Source organism: Hyaena hyaena, unplaced genomic scaffold (genome assembly GCF_003009895.1).
Source record: "Hyaena hyaena isolate Hyena2069 unplaced genomic scaffold, ASM300989v1 scaffold_201, whole genome shotgun sequence".
In the NCBI taxonomy this organism is placed as follows: domain Eukaryota; kingdom Metazoa; phylum Chordata; class Mammalia; order Carnivora; family Hyaenidae; genus Hyaena; species Hyaena hyaena.
The window spans coordinates 1,990,987-2,017,152 of NW_024080833.1; the positions used below are offsets into that span (position 1 = coordinate 1,990,987).

The following is a 26,166-nucleotide window of genomic DNA, read 5'->3' on the forward strand; positions in this document are numbered from 1 at the left end:
CCGCCCCCACCCCTGCCCAGCCACCTGCCAGAGGCACCCCTCCCTCCCGGGAACCGCTCGGTTCCGCTTCCAGCCCGCCGCTACGGCCCCGCACGGAAGGGGCCGGGAACGCAAGCCCGGCCCGGCGGGACGTCCCGTGCTCAGGTCATTCATTACTTGAGTTGGAGGAGGTCGCCGAGCAGGAAGCACGCAGGGAAGCACGGGGAAAGGTGGCGTGGAGGGTAGGGAGTCAGTCAAGGTGACCTTCTGCGAGAACTCGGCGTCCTGGCAGGAGCTGGGTATCAGTGGGAAGGTGGCAAAGGCAGAGCCACAGCTCCAAGGTTACACAAGGTCAAATGGAACCAGCTAATTGCAATCAAGCTACCCCCTTCGTGGCGTTTGCTGTGCACCAGGCACCGTGCTTAGCACCCCCCACGTCTCCCATGTAATCCTGCAACAATGTGTCCCTCCAGGGTGACAAGGGAAGGGAAAGCGCGGGAGAGGACAAAGGACCGGCCCAAGGTCAGCCGGCCAGCCCGTCCTGCGGCCGCGGGTGGGAACGGCTGCACCGGGTCGCTCCTTGGCGGCGACGGGGTTGGAAGGCAGAGCGTCTGGACGGCCCGGGCGGCTGCGCGGGTGGAGGCTGAGCGCGGGCCTCACAGGGCTGCGGGCCTGTCGGAGCCTGGGGGCCACACGCGGACGAGGACGCATGAGCGACGTCGGGCGGCTGAAGCTGGAAGAGGGGGCTCCCCCAGAGGGGCACAGCAGGTCCCGAGCCCGACGCAGCCCTAGAGGCCGAGGTGGGCCACCTCCTGGTCCAGAGGAAAGGGGGCTCGAGGGAAAACCCTGCCGCTGTGAGCCTTGCTCCACAGCCTGTTGTACCAAAAGCTTCCGCCGAGAAGACAGAGGAAGAGATGGGGAGGCGGGGGGCCCGCGGCGGAGGAGGGTAGGGCGGGGGCAGGCGCGTGCACAGGGCGTCACCCCTCCCTTAACCCCGTCGTCCCTTCCCAGGACCCCTTCCCCTCACTCGTCCCTTCTTGCGGATTCGGCCCACAGGCTTTCGTCCCTCACACGCCCTTCCCGGTGACCCGGTCCCGGGTCGCGTCTTTCCGCAGCCCCCCCACGACTTGGGGCTTCTCCAGTGTAAACGCTGCAGGGGCGGCTCCTGTTCTCACGGGCGCCCTTGACACGGCCCCGCGTGCGGCAGTCCCTCTGGGGCCGGAGGGGTGGGGGGGGGCTCTCCGAGTTTCAGGGATGTTCGGGTTTCGGCAGGTCTTGCAGGTGGGCCTGAAGGAGGACTCGTGGGAAGAGCTCATTCGTAGCAGCCCAAGCAAGCCTCCGACCTGCAAGGTTGACCTTGAGACCGAAGGGCGGCCCTGACCGGTGTCCCCGCCCGGGGATGCGGGGCGGGGGGCCTCCTTCCCGGGACGGGTTAGGGCCCCTGCCGGTTTCTGCTGTGTCACTGCCTCCGGAGGGACGTGGGAGGCTGGCCGGGGCCCGGAGGAGACGGAGGGCACGAGGGGTCCGGCTTCCCGGCCCCGCGCCCTGCCGTCAGTGCTGGGTCCTCCGGATGCCCTGGGGCTCAGGGACCCTGCAGCAGAAGCGAGCGGTCAGCTCCCCCGAGGGGCCCGGAAGCCCGTCGGCGAGGACGCCGGCCACCTGCTGGGCAGCGGCGCGGGCTCAGGGCTGGGCCGGGTGCAGACACCGTCTCCCGGGTCTAGACAGGTGTGAGGCCGCCGCGAAGCGCGACTGGTTTCCGAGGAAGACCAACGGGGGCGAGCGGCCGGCCTGCTCCCCCTGCAACCCGCGTCTGCGGGCTGCCGCCCGAGGGGCCGGGCCGGGCCGCAGGGAAACGGACCGGCCGGAACTGCAGCCGCGGCGGCGCGGGGCGCGCCGGGGGCGGCAGGTGCAGGCGCCGAGCGGCGGGGCGGAGCCGGTGCCCGGGGCCCAGGCGTCCCCGAGTGACCTCCCCCGGCCCCCCAGGGACCTGCGCCGCGCGGACCGCGGCGGAGGGAGGCCGGGGGCGCGCCGCGGGTCGGGACAGCCGGGGCGGGGGTCCCCGCACCCTGCTACGGCAGAGCAGGGCCCGCGTCCAACCGCGAGCGGAGGGGGCTGAGCCAGGCCGCCTGCGCGCGCCGCGGCCCCCCGCCCCCCGCGGCCCGGCTCCCCGGCCCGCCCCCCGCGCCGCCGCGTCTCCTTTGTGCCGGCCCCGCGCCCGCCCCCTCGGGCCGCAGGCCCCGCCCCCGGCGCCCGCGATTGGCCGGCCGCGCCGCTAGTGGGCGGGGCCCCGGGCCGCCTCGGCGCGGTATATAGTAAAGGCCGGGCTCGCGCCGGTAGCCAATTTCTCGGCTCGTGGCGGGCGCGCGCAGCCTGGCCCGCGGTCCGTCCGTCCGTCCGTCCGTCGTCGTCTCCGGCTTTCTCCCGCCCCCTGCCCGCGTCTGCAGAGGTCGCGGGACGCGGGGGCCGAGCTCGCGGCCGCGGCGGCAGCGGGAGCGGCGGCTGCGGCTTCGCAGAGCCCCCGAGCCCCCAAGGGCGAGAGGAGCGCGTGGCGGAGCAAGGAGCCCGCGAGCGGTCGTGCGCCCGCCCATAGGTGCGGGGCCCGGAGCCGCCCCGCCTGCGCGGCCCCGCCCCCCGCCCCCGCCGCCCCCCGCCCCCCGCGGCTGCCTCTGCCGCCCCGGCGCGCGCCCGGCACTCGGAGAGCCGCAGCGGCAGCGGCGGGAGCAGCAGCGCGGAGCCGGGCCGCCGACCGCAGCGGGAGCGCACGCCGGGGCGCGCCGCCCTCGCCGCCATGGCCCGCGGGAAAGCCAAGGAGGAGGGCAGCTGGAAGAAATTCATCTGGAACTCGGAGAAGAAGGAGTTTCTGGGCAGAACCGGCGGCAGCTGGTGTAAGTGCGGGGCCGCGGCCGCGGGGCCGCGCCCGGCCCGGGAGGCGCGTCCCGGGGGCTCCGCACACGGCTCCGCGGGTCCCGCGCGCCCAGGGCGGAGCGGCGTCGGCGGCGGGACCGCTCCGGCCGCGGGGCCCGGGCTGGTCTCCCGGGGCGGGTGCGGAGCCCCCGGGACGCGCGCGGGGCCCGGGCTGGTCTCCCGGGGCGGGTGCGGAGCCCCCGGGACGCGCGCGGGGCGGGGGCGGGCGCGCGGGCAGAGGGTCTGGGTCGCCACGGTCTTTTCTGGGTGACCCGCAGGGTGTCCGAGCTGCGCTCGAGCCCTCCCCCCTTGGGAATGGCCGGGCTCCGGGAGACTAGACCTGGCTGTCCCTGTAGTCCTAGCTCAAGGCTTAAAAATTGAGATTTGAGGTTGCGAGAGAACCTCACGATGGTAATCGGATCGGATGCAGGCGAGCTCGTGTGTTCCAGCACTTTTCTAATCTAAATATGTGCCTCCGAAGGCATGGGGCGGGGGCAGAACCCGTCCACACTGCAGTGTTTCTTAGCTGTGCCCAGACTTTACCTCCCCTGGAGTCCTTACAGCCCGGAGGTGGCCCAGGCAGCCCTGAAACCTGGTGAAGTCTGGGTGTTTTCGTGTCACAGACGCAGTCAGTGGCTTGGGCTGGTTACGGTGGAAGGTTGGTGTAAGAAATAAATGGCATCAAGGCACATTCAGCTCACCTTACAAGATTTGGGGCAGCCTGTTGCTTGGCTGGATGGACTTTTTTTTTTTTTCTCATTGAAAATTAGATACCTTGTTTTCTGCCTCCCTCCACCGGAAGGGTGACATTTTTTTAAAGGTCATTTTGAAGGGCAGAGTTGTATGCAAAGGTGTAAGAGTCGTGACTGCAGAAGGGAGAGAAGGGAACTCCCCCCCATGCATCACTGCCCCCTCCTTCTCGAATATCATCACCGCCATCACCACCACCACCACCACCACCACCACCACCACCAGCACCATCTGCAGCCACTGAGGGTGCGCTGGCAAGGGGCTGATGCGGTCTTCCTGATTGGGAGGATCTGTGGCCATCACAGGAGAATGAGTCAGGGAAATAGTGCTTGGCTGACATTTTGAATTGGGAGAAGCTAGATGTATGATTTTTGCAAAGAAGAAAAAACCTGCAGCCTGTCATGGGTCTCTCTCGACCGAAAAGTAAAGGGTTAATAATGCATCACACTTCAAGGTTAGTCAAGGTGAAACCGCATTCCAAGATAGTACAAGGAAGCAGCATAGGTATTTTGAGCCATGTTAAATGTAGGTCTTTAAAATGATGGCTTTTAGCTTGTATCTTTTATTTTATTTTATTTTATTTTGGAGGAGGCTGTGTTCTTCAGCGAGATTATTGCCATAGTTTCTGTGCCATGAAGATAGCTCACTGGGTTTTCAACATGGAAGGGAAGACCTGAACTCAGGGTGTGGGTGGGGCGAGCGGCTCCCAGCCAGGGTGATCTAGCCATTCTTGAGTGAGGCTGGGTGGGGGGTGCACTGCGGAATGGGCCCCGTCCCCATTTGGAGGCTCCTGCCCGGCTCTTGTGTCCCCACCTCGTCATGGGGTCGGGGCCTGCCGGCGACTCCGGCATATTGTGAAATTTGCCCTCTGGTGTTTTCCCCTCTCGTAAAATAGATTTCTTTCCTCATTCCGGTTCCAGAATAATATTTGCTTTAGATGGTAAGGCAGGATGGGCAGACTTGTTCTCTAAGCTGACATGTAATGGGGCAGCGCCTCCCGTGTGTGAGGGAAAGCGGGCGCGCACGCGTGTGCCTGTTGGTACTGGTGCCTTGACGCCGCATCCAGCAAGGTGCCCAGACGCTGGTGCAAATGCAGACGCCGGGACCGGGGTGCGTGCCTGCCCCACGTTGCTTCTGTTTCCCAAGGTGCAGGTGCCGGACTAAAAATTCAGTGTGTGTTTGCGCTCATTTGTCTCTTCTTCGGCAATGTGAGAACCGACGACCCTCCCGTAGCAGAGGAAGCGGCCGCAGTTGCCGTGTCCTGTGGACAAAGTGCTGCCTTCCCAGCAGGGGCCCGACATGGGTGCCCTTGGGACCTTGGCTGGTCGCCCTTGGCTCGACTCTGCTTCTCGGTGATTTTCACCAAGATGGACGCAGGGGCCTTGCCTGTCACCTGCTGCAGAAATGGCAGCATGCAAATCACCTGCGGTTCCCACCTTTTTATTAAGTTAATACGGGCGTTTGTAGGTTTTATTATGTTTGCCGCTGGGCTGGGTCCAGATGCCCTCTTTCCATTGCTTGGGACCCTTTGAAGGGTCCTCATTCGTTTTCTAACTGGGAAATCTTTACGTTACATTTTTTTTTTTTTTTTTTTTTTTTTTTAAGAAGACCCATTGCTTAAGTGGGGAAAATGCCTCTAAAACTCACTCTCTGGATCGCCCTGGCCAATTGGTACAATTTGTGTAGCTTCACTTTTTGGGCAGCCCAGGTAACCTGTGTGCTGGTGAGCCCACTCCATAAGCCCTGCTAGACGCTCCCGTTCCTCTAACCAGGTGACCCCCCGGCTGTAACTGGGGAGATTTTGCTAAGTAACATCTTGGAGCAAAAGTGAAAAATTCCTCACCTCTCGGGGTATGCATGGAACAGAATTAAAAGGCTCTGTCTTTGTCAGCTGAATCAGTGTGCTTGCGAGAGGCCTGATTTTTCCAGGGCCTTGTTTGTATTTTCAATTGCGGCCACAATTATATACGTTCTTAAGTTGTTGCAGTGAGGTGTCTGGAGTCGGAGGAATGGGTATAAAAACGCGCCAGTCGTTGGGAGAGCCAAGTGCAGTTAGGCTGCAAGCCCCGAGGCCCGGCGGGGGCCACGGGAGAAGCGGCTGCGGCAGCTCCTTGCTGACCGTGTCATTCCAGCCCTCTTAGGAGCGCTCGCGGAAAATTTTCCAGACCCCTTGACGTCACAGCCTTACCGTTTGCCTGCTGCTGCCTGGATACGGAATGCAGCACTTAACCCTCGCCGTGCCGGCAGCAGCGACGAGCTGGGCGGCCACGGCAGCCTTTCCGCCTTTCTTACCTTTCACTTGTGGCCTGACTCTTTTTCCTTTTTTACTCTTTCTTTTCTTTTTTGATAGAGGAGAAAAAGGATTACGATGAAGCATTGTGGTCTTAGGTACATTTGGCTTGTTGTACTAACATGGCTTTCCTGAACCGTGTACTTGCTGATTGGAAAGCCGCGCTTTGAAATGCAGGTCAAGGGCAGCGTGGCCACCTCCCGCGACATTGGGCTCCCTCTCGCCCTCCGTCCCTCACCACGGCCACTGCACCGCTTTTCTGTGATGCCCTTAGTTCTGTGCTCTCGCCGAGGAGCCCAGCGTTCACTGCCTGAGGTCTGCAGGGTTTTAGAAGTAACCTGAGGCTCCTCCACGCCGTCCCGGTTCAGACCTGATAACCTCCCGGGTCACTTTCCAGTCCGGTTCTCGGGGAGCCGCTGGCCGGCCTGGGGCTGCCGGGCGATGCCTAGTACAGCCTGTTACTATGCGGCTAATCAGGGAGATAATCCTCTAAACCAGTAACTGATAGCCTCATTCCCGCCTGTGGGCTTCGTGCTCTTTTGCTTTCTGTGTTTTTGCTTCTGCAGCCAGCTCAGCCGCCTCCCGCCGTCCTGCCCGCTGTGGGGAAAAGAAAATGCAGATCGTTGAGCCAGTCAGGATGCCGGGTCCAGGCAGAACATGGAATAAGAATATGCTTGCCATTTTTCACACTATAGGATTTCCTCCCCCCACCCCCGTTTGGTGCCCCTGAAGGAAAACACCAAGTGCTTAGTCCAGAATATACATCAGAGGTGGGGAGACCGAAAAGAGCAGAAGAGCTTCATGCGGTTTCTCGGCATTCGTTGCCCCGTTCTAGCATAAAAACTTGCAGGCGTTCGAATGTTTGGAGAAGCAGCAGAGCCTGGATTAGAGTGTCGAAATGTCAAGGGAGAAACAAGGAAAGAAAACCTGTGTCCCTAAGGGAGTGCATTGTCACGGCTGAAGACGTGTAAGCTGCACGCACGGCCCTAGATTTTATGGGTGATCTTTTCAGGCACCGTTTTTTATTTAGGCAGAAAAAGTATTTCCTGTAAATAATCTTCGTTCTAGCAGAACATTCCTCCTACCCTTACCTACCCCCAACACGCATGCATGCACACACACACACACACACACACAGTAATGGAGGGCTGCCTTCTCTGTTTTTACCCCACCGTGGGGGGGAGTATGGTCCGGATCCGGGTCAGAAAGGAGGCTCTGAAGACGGGCTGGAGGGAAGGCAGGAAGTCCCTTCATCGCCGAGGTTAGCCTCTCCTTCTGTGTGTGTGACTGACTATGTCACACTGTCTGTTTCTGTGTGTCCTTGCAGTTAAGATCCTTCTGTTCTACGTGATATTTTATGGCTGCCTGGCTGGTATCTTCATCGGAACCATCCAAGTGATGCTGCTCACCATCAGCGAATTCCAGCCCACGTACCAGGACCGCGTGGCCCCCCCAGGTAAAGGGAACCTGAATACGTTCTGTTCTTCCCAAGGAAAAACGGGTGTCGCTTTTTCATGCAAGACAACATTTTTCTGAAAATTGCCTGTAATGCGGCGTGAGGCTGAGCACGGCGTAGAACATGCGGACCCGCCCAGTGTCGTAGCCAGGCCTCCCACACCCGCATTGCAGACACGGCTCCGGGGCTTGCACGGGTCTTCCCAGCTCTGCAGGGAGGGTGAAGAGCCTGGTCCCCCCAGCCCCCAAGCCTGCACCTCCCCCAGCTGCATGATGCCCAGTGAGGCCATGGCTTCCCTCACCGCCCAGTGGGTTAGTTAGAGGGGTCTTTTCAGGGCCTTTTCAGCTCAGGCGCAGTTTTCACTTTCTTGAGGGGACTGTGACTCAGATACATCCTTTAAAAAAACCCACTTCAGCTCCTGTTTTGAAAGACTTGTTATTTTTAGGGACGATGAGAAGCTCTGAAATGGCCAGTTACTCAGAGGGAGAAGGAGTCATGGCTTCACGAGTCCATTCTCCCACCTGCCGTTGGCTTAGCTTGACTTGACCTTGAACGACGGCACACTGTCTTCTCACTTACAGTGTTTGTACCTGCTTGTTTGGTAGGAGTCTTCACTCCTTGGCTCTCTAGACCCGCTTTGTGGTTTCACGGTCTCCTTTAGCTCCGCGAACTTGGATTAGCAAGGAGAGGTCATCTTAGAAGAAGAATGGGCCGCCCGAGTGCGCTGCTGTGATCTGGGTGCTTTGCGCAGCTGTGCGCGTGCACACCAGTCACTGCACCGTGGGGGGCCCGTGGCCCGCGTGCCTGACGCTGTCAGGAAGACAGACGGGAGGGTGACCACAAACCCGACCGTGCTCCCTGGCTCTTCTCAGATTCATTGTTGGGAGGACCCAGAGACAGGAAATGTTGCACAGTTTCCGGGTTCCTGCATTATAAACGACCTTGAGGCCGCCACTGGAGGGCGGCGATGACGTGTCTCCTCTCGTTTTCCCTGGCAAATGTTTAGTAACAGCTGTATTAGGTGACAGTCTTGAGGCCATCGGCGTGGCACTGAGCAGCCTTGGTCAAGTGAGGCTGTTTGCTGCAAGCTTGTCACGTCCACCTCCTTGGGGTGTGAAGGACTCAGAAGAAGATCTTCAGAACGGGGGGCTGGGGGGGAGGCACTGTCTGTCAGCCCCAAGTCAGATAGTCGTTTGCGCTAAGAAGACCGTAGACCAGATAAATCTAGATCTAGGGGACTTGGGAAGTGGGGGCAAAACCCAAACATGTAAGTATATAAAACAACGTTAACCTGCTTAATAATCCACAGTTTCCAGCACCTGATTCCCCAAATCAGTGGGTGAACGGAAAGGTTGACACAGAAATTCTGGTGTGCACAGAGAGACGTAGGAACACACACACACACACACACACACACACACACACAGAGAGAGAGAGAGAGAGAGAGACGTAGGAACACAGAGACATAGGATCACAGAGAGACGTCGGGTCTTAACAGGTTAGACGCTGGCTTTTGTGACAGGAGACCATGGCGTGGCCTCTTCCGTTAGAATTTTTCTGCAGTGTTAGCAAGTGTCGTGTTAATTTGTGTAGCCCCTTATTTTTCTTTTAGATTTTAGCCATTGAAAAGCTGTTCTTTGATTACGATGCTACTTTATAATAATTCTTCTACCGAAAGCCAAAGGTGACTACAAAGTCAAGCATTTAATTTCCTGGATTTTAGGAAGTGCCCCTTGTCTCTAAACTGTGGAGAATCGGCCTCTAATAAAAGTAAACGTTTTCTTCGTGTTCTTTGCAGAAAGGGTGATTTCATTCTCAAAAACAAAAGTCCAAAGTGCAGACCTTTTTAAGCAGGGGACTTGCCAGTGACCTTGCCTAGAAAATCTGGTCGAGGTGCTCAGTTCTTCCCTCTTTCCCCGCCTCCCTCCCACTTCCTCTGCCCCCTTCCTAAAAGACATGTTCTTAGTCCCTATATTCAGTGTCCTCAGCAGCCGGGCTGACCTGACCTGACGAGCCGCTTCCCCGGAGCATGGCTGGCGTCTCATCGTGGAAATATGCGTTCCCGTTCTTTGGCTAGAGTCCTAGGAAAGTGCTTCCTCGGATCCCCCTTCCCTTCCCTGCTGCCTGGGTTCTTGGTCTTCGTGATTTCTTTCTCCCTCATCCCCTCCTCCACCACCTTGCCAGGAGAGCCCAGGCCGAGCCCCCTTTCCCCTCCCCTTCCCAGGGGATGGGACGCTCCTTTGAAAATGACAGTGGCCTTGGAGCCGGGAGGCCAGGTGGGCAGAGCACTGGGTGCCCGGAGGCGCGTCCCGGGGCCATCGCAGCGCTCCGAGGGGACCCCGGCGGGACCTCCTCCCAGCACCCGTCAGAGCAGAGCTCAGGAGTTGGTGCTCCCGACAGGCTGTTGCGCAGGGTGCCATGGAGGGTGCCTCGCCGTCTTTCAGCTTCAATGCAGTGGCTCCCGGCTCCAGTCCGTGCAGCTGCGTGCTCACGAAACCCGCGTGCTTCAGTCCCAGGAAGCTGCCGAGTGTGAAAGGCTCAGCACGGCGCTCACGGGCTCCAGGCTCACTGATGCTGTATTAGCCGCGCTGCAGGCAGGACCCTGACCGGCCTGACTGACCCCGACCCTGAGCACCTGGTGACCAGACCTCGTCCAAGCACCTGTGCGCACGTCGCCCAGTCAGGCGGCGGCGATTGTGCGGGGCGTTTGGGTCTGTCTGTCTGTAACGTTGGGGCGGCTGGTAAGCCGAACACAATGTCGCAGAGAAAGGACTCGGTTACAGAAGGGAAGTGAGATTAAGGAGAGAGAGGGTGGCGTGCTGCTTCTGGCCGTGTGCGCCGTGACCGTCGCAGTCCGGTCCCGTCGCTCCGGGCTGCTGAGCAGGCCGCCCCCACAGCCTGGAGGCCACATGGAGGGGGGCGGGGGGCGCCAGCTGCCCTGCGAGGTTGAAGCACATTAAATTCTTAAGCCGCTGAGTCAGAAATGGTTGATTATTGGCCAGTTGACATCACTTAACCCAAATACAGAAGCAGCCCCACGTGCGTCAGCCACGGTGCCCGTGTCCGCTGTGACGCCGACCTGGGAGAAGCAGGGACTTTGGAGTTGCACTCGGTCCCCATGCCCTCTGCCTAACCTCGCTGAGCCTCAGTTCTCTCATCTGTAAAATGGGAGTCATTGCCTGTGAGACTTAATGAGACAAGTGTGTGCAAAGTGAACAGGACCTTTAGCGGCCGACCTCGTGGCCTTAAACGTTTAAGGGGGCGCAGCCGCCGCTCTGTTCCTGCCCCGGGGGCGGCAGGCCTCTGGTACTGAACTCAGTGCTTCTAGACCGGGGCTCTGGGTACTTCGTCCACTTAACATTTTCACAGAGCGGATTGCATCTTGACTCTCCCCAAAAAGCGCTGGGAGAAACTGGATTAGGAAACCTGCTTAAGATTTCTTTTTAAGTAAATCTCAGTGACCTTTTATTTGCTCTGTCGCCTAGTCGCTCCCTTGAAAATACCTGCGCCGGCCGGGCCAGCGCCGCCGTGCTTCTCCCTGGGAGACCGCCTCGCCAAGTCCCAGCGGTGGCTGGTGGTGTCTGTTCACTGCTGGGCCCGCGCCCCGCGCGGCGCTGTCCCAGAAGAGCCCCCTCCTCCCCCGCCTGCCCCTCCCCCAGCCCCACTCCCGAGCCGCAGGGGGTGAAGTGCAGGCCCCCCCTGCCCCCCCATTCCCAGCCGCCTTGCTTCCTGGTGGCAGGTGTGAGTCCCATTCTTCCTCTTCACCTCGTGGGTGGCTTTTCTTTTTGTTTTGAAGGAAAGATGGCGAGGGCTGGAAGAACTGTGAAGAGGTCCCACGGGAACCAGAATGGGTGGGGGAGAGCAGGGTGGGTGCTGCCCGCACCACACAGGCCCCCTGCAGCTCTGATTTCTTCTTGGCTGTAAGAGGGGACGGTCTTGTCTTCCATTAGGGTACAAGGCGTTACAGCTGAAATCTCAGTGTCATTAGCAAAATTCTTGAGAAATCATTACATCTGTCTCAGAATTGCTTATTTTCTCAAACTGACGCAATTTCAAATTTTTGTTGTTTATTTTTGTGTGTGAGAGAGACAGAGCATGAGCGGGGGAGGGTCAGAGAGAGAGAAGGAGACATAGAATCTGAAGCAGCTCCAGGCTCTGAGCTGTCAGCACAGATCCCGACGCGGGGCTCGAACCCACCAACTGTGAGGTCATGACCTGAGCCGAAGTCCGATGCTCAACCGACTGAGCCACCCAGGCCCCCCTAAACTGACACACTTTCAAAGGGAGAATTGGAAGCATTTGGCTTCCTTATACTTTGGATGAATTGTTGTTTCAGAGTGCCAACAGAGTGGTTTTAAAATCGATCGATCAATTGATCGATCGATTGCTGTTTCCATCCGATTCCACTGAGCTGTAATGTGGGAGCTGACGTGATAAGCATATGGGGCTCCACAGGCCCGGCCGTCTCTCACGTTCTCCTTCCTTCTCTCTCCCGTTCCTCAGGTGGATCCTGCCAGCTCACCCCAGGGTCTGGGTCTCTTGATGAGCTCGTGTTGGTGGCGCTTGGGGTTTCCAGAAGCTACTGTGCAGACTCATAGTTTGGTGAAGGGTTTAGGGTGGCAGGCTCCAGATTCTCTGTTTGGCTTCAACAACTCATCTACCCGTGTTGCTATTTTTTATTTCTAGAGACCAACATAAAACTACTAAGTGAGCTCTTGGGTACCCAGGAGCCCTAATGATTAACTTAACAATGTTCTTGGAGCCACAGAAAAATGAGTCGCACCCTGCGTGCTCGTTTTAGATAAGTGAGCAGCACAGAGACCTCTGAGAAACAGGACCAGGTAACAAATTCCATGGACGGATAATGGGGAAAATACGCTGAATCTGTGAAATTTCCTAGAGCTCTTCTGCCAGGCACACTCTGTTGTGCTGTTGTGGAAAGAGCACTGGCCTCGGGGCCTCTGTTCTGCTGCGGTGACATCAGGCAGGCTGGGCTGCTTGCGCCTGTGGCTGCCCAGCGTGCTTATTCTCGTGGTCTCACGACCGGAGGGCCCTTCTGACACGGACCGGACGGGAGAAAAATTGGAGACATGACGGAGAGTAGGGATGTCTGTTATCTACGGGCTTCCAGTCAGAAAAGTGTGTCCTTTCCCATATACGTGCATGAATAGATACTATCAAATATGTATGATAGGGTGTCCTATTTCAGGTTATTGGCCATTTACTTAGCAAATGTTACGTTTTGTATCCAGACAAGCCAAATCTGCTACATATGCTTGTTCTTCAGCTTGGCCTTGAACAGAAAAGCTGATTTAATGAAAAATAGGGTTTGGCCATTTGTTTATATTTTGTTTATATTTTCCCATTATAAAAGTTGGTCTTTTTTATTAGGAACAAGCACAATTGTGAGTTACACAGATACCACAGAATAGGTCCCTATGAAATTAGTTGTGCTTCTGAGGTTCTCTGAGCTAAATAATGCTGTCTCTGTTCACCTGAAAGCAAACATAGATCTCGGTAAAAGTCTGATGATAAAGGGTGATTCCAAAAATGCAGAAGGGCCTTTCACCAAAGTGTGTGGCATTTAGCTTAGACTACAGGAGGAAAGATTTCTGTACCCCAGGCGGTGTTGAACATACATGTAGGGCTCTAGAGAAGATCCAGCAATCCGTCTTTCAAAGACTTTTCAAAGACTTTCAAAGGGAGACTCTCCGGTATCTGGGAGGGTGTTGGTGTGATGGCGACTGACCCCAGGTCATGGTCAAAGGCTGAGCCTACGTAGAAGGCAAGGCAAAGGCTGCTAGTTTACAGAAAGCACTGAGGCACCTTTTTTCCCCCCTGCACCCTCCCTGTATTTTGTCAGGTAAATCGATACTAATCTTGCAGACATTAAAAAAAAAAATTAAAAGTTGAAGGGAGAAGATTGTGTGTGTGCGCGCACGCCTATAGATATGTGCGTACAAAATCATACCCCCAGTTTTTTAAAATTCCAAATTACTAATCAGCTTGGAGTGTACATGAGACCACTGTTAGGCACGGGCTGTGTGCACGGCTACATTTGTGTTTCTTTGCCTCGTGTGACCTCATTACTTCTCGTGGGTGCTCTCCTGGGGGTTCCGTGGAAGAGAAGATGATGCCTCGTTAGAGCACCTGGTCTGTGACTGCAGTGGACTGAGTGCCTGGTTCGGCAGCAGTGTTTTGGGAGTCACAGGGCAGCTGGGAACAAGGTCACAATGGCCGTGTTCTAGTTCAAATGCTTCAGACTCACAAGTTTGAAGAATTTTAAACTTGCCGCAGTGTAAACCTCCTTGGAAACAAAATGCTTCTTAGTGAAAAGCCTTTCTCTTCTCTTTCCTGTTACTTGCTGCCCTCCCCCGGCCCCCACCGCTGTGAACACCTATTAAAACCAGACATAGAGTGTTTCCCTGATTTGTTTCGAGACATGGGAAACCAAGGAAAGGGAAATGTAATTTTGAAAAGCAACTGCACGGCCAAAGAGGAATAGTTGTTTTAACTCCAAATCTTATGTAAAGTGAACCTGTTAAAACCCATTAAAAACCAAATGCTAAAATTTCACATAGCTAAGTTATTATTTCAGTCCTTTTAGGTGGCTTCATCACATAATAAGCAAAATGTAACTTAGGACAAATGACCCCATCAGGGCAGAGTGTATGAAACTCAGCCTGGTGAATGTCAGTTCAAGTTCAGAACGCGGGCGAGGCAGAAGGTTGTATCTGTGTCCTGGAATAGAATTTGAGAGCCCGAGCCAGTGATGGGTGTTCCGCTAGCTTCGGCCTCTGGGAGCTCCCACTGGAAACGAGCTCACCCTTGTGCGCAGTTGGGACTAACAATCGAAGGATGTGCAGTGTGGGGAGGGACGGGCTGAACGTGGCCGATCGTGTGTGAACACAGCTAGTGAGAATGGCAGTCAGCAAGGTGGGTGCACATGGTGGCGTCCTAACTGCAAAATCCGTGGACTCGACATAATGAAGTTGCCAAGTCTGATCCCGTTTCTTTGTATCTCTTCTTCCCGTGGGTCTGACAACGTAACGTAAATGATTTAAAGGGTTTCGACACCAGGTCAAGGGGCTTTCATCTGCCCCTTGTATGTGTCTAATCGCTTTAGAGAAATTACTTTTGGGCAGAGGAATCTTCCTAGTGGTTTGGAGAAGATCTCCTCAGAGAACTCTCCTAAATAAGATCAGCCAGAACAGAATGGGGGAGGCATTGGTGCCGAGAGACTCCAGGAAAAGAACTCCTCAGGCCAGAAGGCTCTGGATGAAGAAAAGGGGAGGCAGAGCTGGTGGGGGTTGGAGTGAGACCTTGCCCTGACTTGGAGGGGGGTGGGGAGGAGAGCAGACTTGCACCAAGGAGGCCGGGCCCCATGATTGTACGTGCTCCGTGGGCTGGGGGTTAGAGAGAGAAACTGATTGCATGGCTGAAACCCAAGTCATGGATGCTTCTTTCCTGGAAGCAATCCTTACATCAGAAGTTGGGTATCTTAGGAGGATGGTCACTAAAGCTTATTGCAGTCACACCTTCCAGATCCTTCAGAAACTCTAAGGGGAGACGTTAGCCTACGAAAGACAGTAAGGCACGGCTGAGCTTCCTGGGGTTGGCCTGTCATTCCTGGGCTCCCTCTCTCTGTGGCTCTGGTGTCCGTCTACATGGAAGGGGCAGGGCTGTGACTTTGGCTCAAGGACTAATGCAGCTGGCACGTCACAGCATTGTAAGACCCTGTGCCTGACTGTCCATTCTGCCTCGTGGTTCCTCGGCCTCACGGTGAACCGATGTTTCACATGTCTTCGAGCTGCACGTTGCTCACATGGTAACACACAGGCCCTGCAGGGTTTGGATGTGAGCCACACTTCCCGAAGGGTTTGAGCTCGCGGGTGCAGACCAGTAGGACTCCAGGACTTGGTTTTCATGATTCTCCTGTCTAGAGACACACGGGGCCGAGCGTGTGCGACTTTGCTGGGCCCACGATGCTGTTGTGTGTGCAGTAATAGCATCTGCTGCTTACTGTTTCCATAAGTCAGATTCTCAGCCACAGGGGTGCTTGTCTCTCGGTGAGCATGAACTTGGTCTTGACCTTTGGTCTCGGGCTGCTGAACGATGTGCTTACTAGCAGTGCACTTTGGCTCCTAAGATCCCAGAGCACCAAGTCGGGGGGAGGGGGGCTGTCAGGACAGCCGGCGTTGGACACTCACCTTGGGATTCCGTCTTTACCATGTTTACTGTCAATATGACCCTCTCGGTTCCCTTCCTCCTTCAAGCTCCCTGAGCGAGATGCTCCCGACCTCCCCCGGGCTCACCGGCATTTTGTGAGCGTCTGGTGTTCTGCCTTGTCAGCCGCTCTGCCGAGGGACCGCGGCCGGGCATGGTTGTGCCTTATCGGTCAGCTGGCGGCTCCTCCCCGCCCCACCTTCCTGAAGGTTCGGGGAGAGCGTTCCTGTCTCCCGCCTTCTCCCCCAGCCTGGAGATGCCCTCCGTGTAGATGTTGGTCTGTTCCTACTCGCACTCCCACCCCACCCCCGTCGCACAGAGACGGTCACCCCTGAGATGGAGGTCAGCTGACCTGCGGGGGGGCGGGGGGCCGAGGGGAAGGCGTGTGCCTCTCACCGTGGCTGCTGCGCCCGGGCTCTCGCGGCGCCTGGGGGTGAACGCCCGTCAGGCTGCCTTTGCTCAGGGCTATTCTGGAAGGCGCCCCGTCCCCCGGCGGTCTCGTGGCCCCTGGCCTTGGGCCTGGTCTGCACTCCGGCAGGTGCAGGCAGGTCACCTGGACTCAAGGGCTAGCTTGTAGGTCCGGCCAGGAAGGCCCGCCCTCCGGGCCTCTGCGTCTCAGTGGGTCTCAGTGGGGCGTCCGTCCTAGTGACCGTCCTCCCTCAGGCATGAGATGCCAGGGGAAGCTTCTGCTCACTTTCATTTTATTTTATTTTATTTTATAGAGTTTTTGCAGGTATCTGCCCTTTTTTATTATATCGTCTCTTTGTGCTATAAATGGTCACAACTTAATGTAGAAAAAGATGGTTCGGGATGGATTTAAACGGCTTTAGTCCTACAAACATTTTTCTGGGGTTTGCAAGCACCTAAGAAAATATGTTTTCATTGTTACCTAACTGACGGTGGTTGTGTGGCAGACAGACCCTGAGACGTCTCCTTTGAGTCCCCATCGCCCAGCCCCCCCCCCCCCGGGCTCTCCATGTCCTGCATTGTTCTCTCTGAGCCGTTGCTTCACGTCCCTTGTAAAGTCCTGTGTCTCGGGCAGCCCCTCACGTTTCCTGCCTTCGTCCGTAGTTTTCCGTTCTCCTGGGGACCGACGGGCGCGGAAGAACTTGCCCCTCCGCCCCCCGAGCTGCGCCTCCCCCGTTATTGAACCGTTTCTGAAGCCCACAGCCACCCGTAGTCACTAGAAAACAGCAGCCACTGAGCCCGGCCCCTGCCTGTCCTCCGGCCTCACGGCCGGCGCCGCTGCATAGCTCCTGTCCTCTCGTCACTTGTGTTCCAGTCCTGCGTCATGACCGCCACTCAGGTTCCAACTCCCCGGAGCCGAGGTTCTCAAACCACGAGGCTTAAGGCTCCTGCGGGCTCGTTAGCGTGGAAGTTCTCGCTGGGCGCGTCTGGTGTGGAGCCTGCGGTGTGACTAGCCCCTGGGCGAGGTGAGGTGGCGCTCTGGGGGGTGTGGTGACGGCCGCCTTCTGTGCCCAACGCGGAGAGTGTGGGTGTGGAGTCGGGATTGGGATAGGATTGTCGGATTTAGCAACTAAAATACGGGACACCCAATTACGTTCGGTCATCAGATAAACCACAAATCGATTTTTATAGAAGTGTGTCCAAAAATTACATGGGACATACTTTTTTTAATGTTTGTTTTATTTTGAGAGAGCTCGAGCTCACGCACGTGCGTGTGCATGCACGTGAGCGGGAGAGGGGGAGAGAGAGTCCCGAGAAGGCTCCTCGCTGCCACGAGGGACTCTAATGAACTGTGAGATCATGACCTGAGCCAGAGTCAGGAGCTAGTCCCCTAGCTGACCGGGCCACCCAGGCACCCCGTGGGACATACTTTTATAAAAATCAATTGATGGTTTATCTGAAATTCAAATTTAACCAGGCATCTTGCATTTTATCTGGCCATCCAAGTGTGCTGGAAGGCCGTGGACTGAGAGGCGCCCAGGTAGGTCAGTTGGTTGTCTGACTCTTGGTTTCGCCTCGGGTCATGATCGTGGGTTCGACCCCTGCATCCGGCTCCTTGCTGACAGTGCAGAGCCTGCTTCAGATTCTCTCTTTCTCTCTCTTTCATAATAAATAAACATTAAAAAAAAAAAAAAAAAAAAGGCAGTGGATGTGGTCTCCACCCATCACCCCTATAGTGCCATGTAGTGTTATTCAAATACTTATCTAGGAAGTCTTGTGATGGTAGAGGCTTTTGAGAATTAAAGAATCTAAAAAGTTGGTTAAGGGGCTCCTGGGTGGCTCAGTCAGTTAAGCGTCCGACTTTGGCTCTGGTCATGATCACGTGGTCCGTGAGTTCAAACCCCACATCCAGCTCTGTGCTGACAGCTTGGAGCCTGGAGCTGCTTCAGATTCTGTGTCTCCCTCTCTCTGCCCCTCCCCTGCTTGTGTTCTCTGTCTCTGCGTCAAATATAAACATTTTAAAAACTTAAAAAAGTAAAGGTTGGTCGAAAGAGTGAAAGTCCAGGGTAATCATACAATACCAGCTGGCCCTTGACTTTTTCGGAGTAACCACTTGCTTTTGGAATAGAAAGCAAGGATGGTAACTGCACATAAATGCCAAGTTCATCCAGTTTGGGTTAAAAGATCCAGAGAAATACTCCACTGAGTCACCTGGAGTCTTGCAGAGCTTGGGGTGGTCATCTGTTCCTTACCGAAAGGAGTATTAAAGGACCTCTCTGTTCAAAGGCTTCCACGCAGTTAGGGAAAGGAAAGCTACCCGTGAGAAGGGCAAGTGAACTGTGTACTTTGTGGAACACGAGCACGTGGGAGTGTTAGATTCTGGAGTGCTGCGTACCTACGCTGGAGTCCTCATTCCACCTCTTTACCTGTGACCTTGGGCCAGGCCCTTAACCTTTCTGTGCAAGAAGTGCTTTCATTCAAAAAGGGGAGCTAATGCCTGTCAGGAAGTGTTGCTGGGTTAGTAAATGATACATGATCGCAAGCCGCTGTCATTGGCACTTAGGTGCTTAATCGAAATGCCACAGAAGTGACTTCACAAGAGAGGCAAGAATTTAACCTGTTCCCTTTAGCAGGTGGGACGAGTGAAGGATGGTTCGTACGTTAATTATCTTCGCTGACGGCCTTCCTGCTAACGGGTTTCTGTGTTTTTCTACCTGGTCTAGGATTAACACAGATTCCTCAGATCCAAAAGACTGAAATTTCCTTTCGCCCGAACGACCCCAAGAGCTATGAGGCATATGTGCTCAACATCGTTCGGTTCCTGGAGAAGTACAAGGATTCGGCCCAGAAGGATGAAATGATTTTTGAAGACTGTGGCAGTAAGTTGACTAATTTTGGATGTTTTTGCAGTTGGTGTCTTCTTAGTTCCCATTTCTGTTATTTAATGATTGCAAGATAAGACTCCTGAAATAATTAAATGATTGGACTCTGGCCATGTTGAGAGGACACTTTTTTTTTTTTTTTTTTTAAAGCAAGACGACTTTATGGTTTAGGCTTGGATGCAGTGGGAGAAACACTGTAGCTTCAAGTATTACAATTATCTGCCTTTGAAAAGCGTCTTATTTTAAAACCCTCCCAGGCACCGCTCTGACCCAAAGTTACGGTTCTCTTACATCCACTGATTTTGAGCAGCACGATTGTTTATATTTCCAGGTTTCTGCCTCCGTCCCCAGGTCTCCCCACAGAAGGGTTCAGGGCTTTCTCTTACTACACTGACTCTGATATAATTGGCTGTAACTGCACCGATGTGGATGAAGGGTAGGGGCCTTCATCCCTGCTTGGGATGGATACTCAGTACGTCCTCGGCAGCTGAGCATTTGGGTAAGGAGATGACTGACGAAGGCGAAGGGTGGCTCTTGGTTCCGTGAAGCCGCTGACGGGAGCACACCGCCTGGAGCGTGCGCTTCCCGCCGGCTTTTCATCCTACTCAGACAAGGTCTCCGTCTGAGTTCTGAGGTGGCGCCTGCCCTTCCTGCCCCGCCAGCGCCAGCTCCTCACGGGGTACTGTTTGCTTGGTCCTGCTGTGGGCGAGTTGCCATTTGAAGCCATCCTGAAGGGAGTAATTGAAAAGAAACATTTTCACTACTTTTTTCCTTAGGACTTAAAGGGGGTTCTCACCTTACTTTGCAGTAATTAAGAGGCCTGTATGAGAGAGAATTGGGGTGAATCACTTCCCTGGAGATGGACTGAATTGAGGCACTTGACCACTTACGGGGGAAAACGGTGAACTTGTCACCTTAGAAATATATATAAATTATGGCGTTTGCATCGGTTTCCTGTAGGTTGCTTTGTATTAACTCGGAATTCTCTAGCTCATGTCCCCTCTCTCTGTCTTTGTTATGAGATGTGAGTAAAAAATACTACAATACAGCTTCTCAGCTGAATAAATGCCTGTAAAAAAGTCACAGCTTGAAAAGGCAAAAATTGAAAAAAAAAACACTTTTTTAAACCTTGAACAGGGGCTGAAAAGGAAGAGAATAATTCTTCCCTTACTGTTGAACATGCTAATCCGTAGACGGTGGCCCAGCCACGGCCAGGCAGCTGTGACCAAAAACCTTCCGGTTCTGAAAATTATTGATGCTCCTCTTAGTTTGTGCTCCAATTGCAATGTCCCTGATAATGAGCTCGGCTGGTGTTGACCTGTGTCAGGGAGGCTGCTCACGACGGGCGGTCAGGTTTCTGGTCAGTCTCCTAAATAGGCAAGTCATCCGTTATCGACAGGAAGAGACATATTGCCACAGACCACACCTCACCCACCGAGCGCCAAGTGCTGTGAGGCCATGGTGTGCGATCGTTACCAGCAGTCACTGTGGGTCAGCTGCCTTCTTCACGTCGGTGAGCGCGGGACGGTTTGCTGGAAACCCTTGCTTCGTGCAGGCCACGCGCGAGGGGCAGAACGGCCTGGTCTCGGTCGGTCGTTGTGCAGGAAGACCTCTCCTTCCTTTTTGTTCTTCTTGTTGGCACGTTGTAAGAACGGTGTTTGCGTTTTCAGACGTGCCCAGCGAAATCAAGGAACGGGGAGAATTCAACAACGAGCGGGGCGAGCGGAAAGTCTGCAGGTTCAAGCTGGAGTGGTTGGGGAATTGCTCCGGAATAAACGACGAGACTTACGGCTACAAAGAGGGCAAACCGTGCATCCTCATAAAGCTCAACCGGGTTCTGGGCTTCAAACCTAAGGCAAGTAATGCTTTAAGTCCTGCAGCTTCCGGGCGCCACTTTCTTTGGGGCGGAGTCTTTCATTGGCATGAGGAGAGCGTGTGAGGAAGTGTTAGTTACCCAGTGGCGACTTTGCAGCCCGGTCAGTAGAGGAACCCGACAGCTGTGTCCTCCCTGAAACCCTTGGGGTTAGGTCCTTTCTCCCGTTTTCTAGAGAGATTCTGGGGGCAGGGCCGCATCCTGGAGCGGGTCTGGTGGCTCTGCTCTTAGTTCCTCTGTAATGTAATTGGGCAGCGTAGACTCTTGGAAAGTGAACATAGAAAAAGATACTTGAAAATTTAAAAACTGTCTGCACGCACAGTCTTACTTTGGTCCCGGGACTCTGGGAGCCCAAGCGTATTTAAAAAAAAAAAAATGATTGGGGCGCCTGGGTGGCTTAGTCGGTTAAGCGTCCGACTTTCGCTTAGGTCATGATCTCGCGGTTCGTGGGTTCGAGCCCCGCGTCGGGCTCTGTGCTGACTGCCAGCTCAGAGCCTGGAGCCTGTTTCAGTCTGTGACTCCCTCTCTCTCTGACCCTCCCCTGCTCACGCTGTCTCTCTCTCTCTCTCCTAGAAATAAATAAAACGTTTAAAAAAAAGATAAAGTGGAAAAAAAAAAAAAAAAACCAGAAAAACCCAAACAGGTTTTTTCATTGCAAAAGTGGGAGCTGGACCCCATGCAGGCTGAACTGTGATGACCGCGGCCCCGGGGGGGTGAGCAGGACTTGCCCGCTGAGAAATGGCGCGTCGCCGTCGCTCGCCATGAGGGGGGACAATAGTAATTCTTCAGAAGGAGGAAAGATGTCTTGGGGTCATCTCTGCTTTTGTAAAACCGCTTATTTCACTCTGTCCTTCAGGTCGTGGGAAGTAGAGCTGCCTTTTCCCTTCAGGGAGGCTTCTTCCCGCAGCTGCCCCACGGGTCCGCCCGCAGGGTTTCAGTTATTATTTAAAAACATTTTTTTAAGTTTATATAATTTTTGAGAGACAGACAGAGTGTGAGCGGAGGAGGGGCAGAGAGAGCGGGAGAGAGAGAATCCCAAGCGGGCCCCATCCACACCGTAGCCGGAGTCCGACGTGGGGCTCACACTCCCAAACCGTGATCCCGGGACCTGGGCCCAAGCCGAGTCGGATGCTTAACCGACTGGCCCCCCGGGCGCCCCGAGCTTTCAGTTCTGCGAGGAACGGAGTGTGCCGCGTTCCAGGAACAGACTTCCTCCTTTCTGGAACCTGCCCTTTGGCTCCCTAATTTTCTGCCGTATGCTCTTCATTCGTCTCCACGCTCCTTGTTACTCCCGAGTCATCGTTAGAAAATCAAGGGTGAGATGAGCGGTTTTAACTGACGGACGCAAAGTCCTTTACGGCCTCCGGAGGGTGTGCGGGACGGATGGCGCCCCGCCCACGGGGGGTAACGCGCCTCTCTCCCAACAGAACTTTAGTCTCCCTCTTACTGAAGTGAGGATATGATGGAGGGAGGTGGCGGGGGCCACTCTGTCACACTTGAGCGGGGAGCCGCCCTGCCGGGGACCCCTTCGCGGGGCTGGGTCCGCCGTTCAGCCTCGGAAGGGACGGGTGCGGTGTTCCGAGGGGCCAAACCCTAATCTTGGCTCTCTGAATCCAGCGCTGCTGATGACGCCTCGTTGTAGGTCCCGAGTGACGTTTGTACCCGCAGAGAGTGTCCGTCTAGCCGGCGTGACCCCCACCTCTCCCCACATCTGTAGGGAGAGCGGTTAAGTGAGGAAGGAGCTCGCCTGCTCCTATTTCCGGGCCTTGTCGTCTCTGGTCTCGGCTTGCCAGCCTCTGATTCATCACCCCGTTTTGCTGGGAAGAATTATTTTTGTCGGGGGCTGTGGTGCCCCAGCAGCTCACGGATGAGCCTGGTTCCTCGCCCTCTGAGGGAACATTCTGGCAGCTGCTTTATCAGTAAGCACTTTCCCTTTGTGTCTTTAAAGAGCAATGTGTTTTTGGCAGAAAGTTCCGACAGAGTCCGATCTAGACGGTCATTTTCTTCTCAAACAAAGGGTATCGAACCCAGTAGCTCTTCACTGAGAGGCAGAATTGCCCTTTTTATCCGACCTTGACTGGACGGTGAATGCGTTCTATCTCCTGTCAGGACTCACGTGCTGTCCTGATCCGGTCGAGCCAGCGGGTGGCCGTCTTCCAGGGAAAGATGTTCATCACACCTTTTCTCGGGTGGGTTGAAGCCAGGGCTGTAGGAGGGAACGCTCTGGATGGTTCCTCTCAGCAGAGGTGTTCAAAGTGTATTCTGGGTCCCTTCGGGGGATTCACCACTTCACAAGACCCCGTCATTTAGGGCTCTGCTGCCTTTATCTGTTTTCATATCGGACTTTCTGGAAAGAGTTGGAAATGCTCCTTAAATGGCAGTGCGTCTCCTGGAGATTCAGGGGAAAAACAAAAAGCCCACGTGAGGAAGGCCTGCTTGAGGGCAGAGGACGGCGTTGTTTATTCATGAAGTAGGAGGAAGCCCGAGTTTCACAAAAACGGAAATGTCAACCAACACTTCCATCTAATTACTATAATCTTCTGAACGAGGTCGGTTCGTGCTGGGTTGGCTCTTACCGTCCAGTGTCCCTGAGAGCTGGCTATACGGCCGCGTGACGGGTCCCGAGAGTGCGGGCCGCGCGGCAGCCTCGGTGTAGCGCGTCACACGCCGTGGGCACCGCCTGTTACTCCACAGCATCCAGCCCGGGTGGGTGGGGGTCACTGCTCCTCGGGGGTCTTGTGACTGGACTTCCGTGACCCGCAAGTACTTGTTGGCGCTCCGGGCTAACCTCGCTTTTCAGAAATTGTAGGAAATTGTTTACAGACCCCTTGACCCTTGTGGGTTTCTATTTTTAGCCTCCCAAGAATGAGTCCTTGGAGGCTTACCCAGTGATGAAGTACAGTCCCTACGTGCTGCCCGTCCAGTGCACTGGCAAGGTAAGGGGGCGCTCCGTGGCCAAGGGGGTGCGAGGGGAGGCTGGGTGAGCTTGCTTTAAGGTAGAGGTGACACTTCAATAGGGGCAACGAGACCTGTTGCTTGAGGGCATCAGTCTCAACTGAGCGTAGCTGCGTGGGTGACATGGCGTAAGGGGAGAGAAAGCGGTAACGAGACTAAAGCCGCATGTCGGTTTCTCCACCAGAACGAGAAGCTGAATTATTTGAATCAAATCAGCCGGAATATCGGGTTTATGGAACCGAGCGGTGAACTAGCCCACGCAAGTGCTTCTCTGGCGCACGTGGGGTGTTGAAAAATTTGAGGCCAGCTGTTTTTTTGTTTTTGGACACGTTCCCATTAAAAACTGTGTTTTTGGCTTTTCTTAAAAAACAATGAAAGAGAACAGTACTTGGTCCCTTTAGACCTACGAACAGGCCCCTGATGGGACGACTGTTCAGCAGGGCAGACGGAGGAAAGGGGCGTCTGTGAGCAGGAGAGGAGACGGTGCAGGAAAGTGAGAGGCGGCTTAGGCCGCTGGGAGGAAACACTGACGCGGCGCCCCGGGCCCTGCGCCACCGCCGCTGGGTTTCTGCCGTTGGGCGGCGGCTCCCTTTCTCGCTGTGTGGGCTTTGGAGACCCGCTCGGTTGGCCTCTGTTCCGGTTCCTTCTCTTGAACAGTAGCACAGGCTCCTTTGCGGCCCCTTCCCGTGGCCGTGCGCGCGCGGTCTCCTGTCACGCCCGAGACCACAGCGGTGTCCTCGGGGGCTAGTGGCCCCCCGGCCCCCCCGGGGGAGGCGCGTCCGAGGACGGCCGGTCTCCCTGTGGCCGCGGTTCGCAGACCGCTCTGCGGGACCCGGCGCCGCCTGGGACCTCGGGCGGCCGTCCGGGCCGTGAGCTGCTGAAACTGTCCCCCTCTGGTTTTCAGCGAGACGAAGACAAGGACAGAGTCGGCAACGTGGAGTACTTCGGCCTGGGCGGCTACGCCGGCTTCCCGCTGCAGTACTACCCCTACTACGGCAAACTCCTGCAGCCCAAGTACCTGCAGCCGCTGCTGGCCGTGCAGTTCACCAACCTCACCATGGACACCGAGATCCGCATCGAGTGTAAGGCGTACGGGGAGAACATCGGGTACAGCGAGAAGGACCGTTTCCAGGGACGCTTCGATGTAAAAATTGAAGTTAAGAGCTGATCACAAGCACAGATCTCTCCCACTAGCCGTTTCAAAAGTTAAAAAAGATACAGAAACAAAAACCTACTAGTCTTGAATAAACTGTCGTACGTATGGGACCCACACTTCATCTATACGCTTTACACTAGCTTTCTGCATTTAATAGGTTAGAATGTAAATTTAAAGTGTAGCAATAGCAACAAAATATTTATTCTACTGTAAATGACAAAAGAAAAATAAAAATTGAGCCTTGGGACGTGCCCATTTTTACTGTAAATTATGATTCCATTACTGAGTCGTAGTAAGCAGTGTTTCTGGCCCCTAAGTATTGCTGCCTCGTGTATTTGATTTCGTGTACAGCGCTGTAGGTACACACTGGTCATTTTCCAAGCCATGTTTTATTGTGTCTGTTTTCTACTTCATGTGAGCAAGGTTTGCTGTCCACGGTGTAAATACTCAATGGGAATAAAACTGGCATGGTACTTTTTTTTTTTTTTTTTTTTTTTTTTTGGTTCAGCTCTTTCAAAGATAATGGCCCATCGATGAGCATTTTTAACACACTCCATAGTCTCTTCCTGTGGTGTTAGGTCTTTTTCCTTTTTTCTTTTTTTCCTGGGGCTGGGGGTGGGGGGCTGTCATGGGGGAACTGCCCTTTAAATTTTAAGTGACACTACAGAAAACACACAAAGGTGATGGGTTGTGTCGTGCTGTGTACTGAATGCTGTCTTGCCGTCTCTGCCCTGGTCCTCCGGTATGTTCTGAAGCCGCCTGTCACTTGGGCAACGTGACAGGGCGAACTCATTTGCTTTGTACATTTCCTTTTACTTTCTTCCTTTCTCTGGAGGCATCACATGCTGGTGCTGTGTCTTTATGAATGTTTTAACCATTTTCATGGTGGAAGAATTTTATATTTATGCAGTTGTACAATTTTATTTTTTTTCTGCAAGAAAAAGTGTAATGTATGAAATAAACCAAAGTCACTTGTTTGAAAATAAATCTTTATTTTGGACTTTATAAAAAGCAATGCAGTACCCCATAGACTGGTGTTAAATGTCGTCTACAGTGCAAAACCCATGTTCTAACATATATAATAAATGCCGGGAGTACAGTGCTCTTGTTGACCTTGTATTCAGTCAGGTTCAAACAACGGACAATAAAAGAATGAACACATCCCTCATGTGCCTGATTCGGTCTCGTCTCAATGCCCCGGCCTGTGACTTCTTTGTTTCCTGTGCTGCTAGTTATCCAAGATCTTGAAGAAGTACTGAACCTGGAAAAGACAAACACATGAGTGAG

At 54.8% G+C, this 26,166-nt stretch overlaps 2 protein-coding genes across 2 annotated transcripts in view; one reads left to right on the forward strand and one right to left on the reverse strand.

Annotated features, from left to right (window-relative positions):
• Window positions 1-2,338: 2,338 nt before the first annotated feature.
• On the forward strand, window positions 2,339-26,042 carry ATP1B1 (ATPase Na+/K+ transporting subunit beta 1). Its single transcript, XM_039241879.1, has 6 exons — window positions 2,339-2,864; window positions 7,251-7,379; window positions 18,737-18,892; window positions 20,566-20,750; window positions 23,624-23,704; window positions 24,628-26,042. The coding sequence occupies exons 1-6, from the start codon at window positions 2,768-2,770 to the stop codon at window positions 24,889-24,891; spliced, it is 912 nt and encodes a 303-aa protein (XP_039097810.1). The 5' UTR covers window positions 2,339-2,767; the 3' UTR covers window positions 24,892-26,042.
• NME7 (NME/NM23 family member 7) overlaps window positions 25,852-26,166 on the reverse strand; it is a 253,854-nt gene continuing 253,539 nt past the window's right edge. Inside the window, exon 12 of the mRNA XM_039241877.1 lies at window positions 25,852-26,140. Within this exon, the coding sequence (XP_039097808.1) occupies window positions 26,108-26,140 (33 nt within the window). The 3' untranslated portion in view covers window positions 25,852-26,107. The remainder of the gene's footprint in view (window positions 26,141-26,166) is intronic.

Coding starts and splice junctions, on each gene's coding strand:
- ATP1B1 (XM_039241879.1), top strand. CDS start 2,768: ATGGCCCGCGGGAAAGCCAAGGAGGAGGGCAGCTGGAAGAAATTCATC. Junction 2,865..7,250: donor CAGAACCGGCGGCAGCTGGT/GTAAGTGCGGGG, acceptor GTGTCCTTGCAG/TTAAGATCCTTCTGTTCTAC. Junction 23,705..24,627: donor CCGTCCAGTGCACTGGCAAG/GTAAGGGGGCGC, acceptor TCTGGTTTTCAG/CGAGACGAAGACAAGGACAG.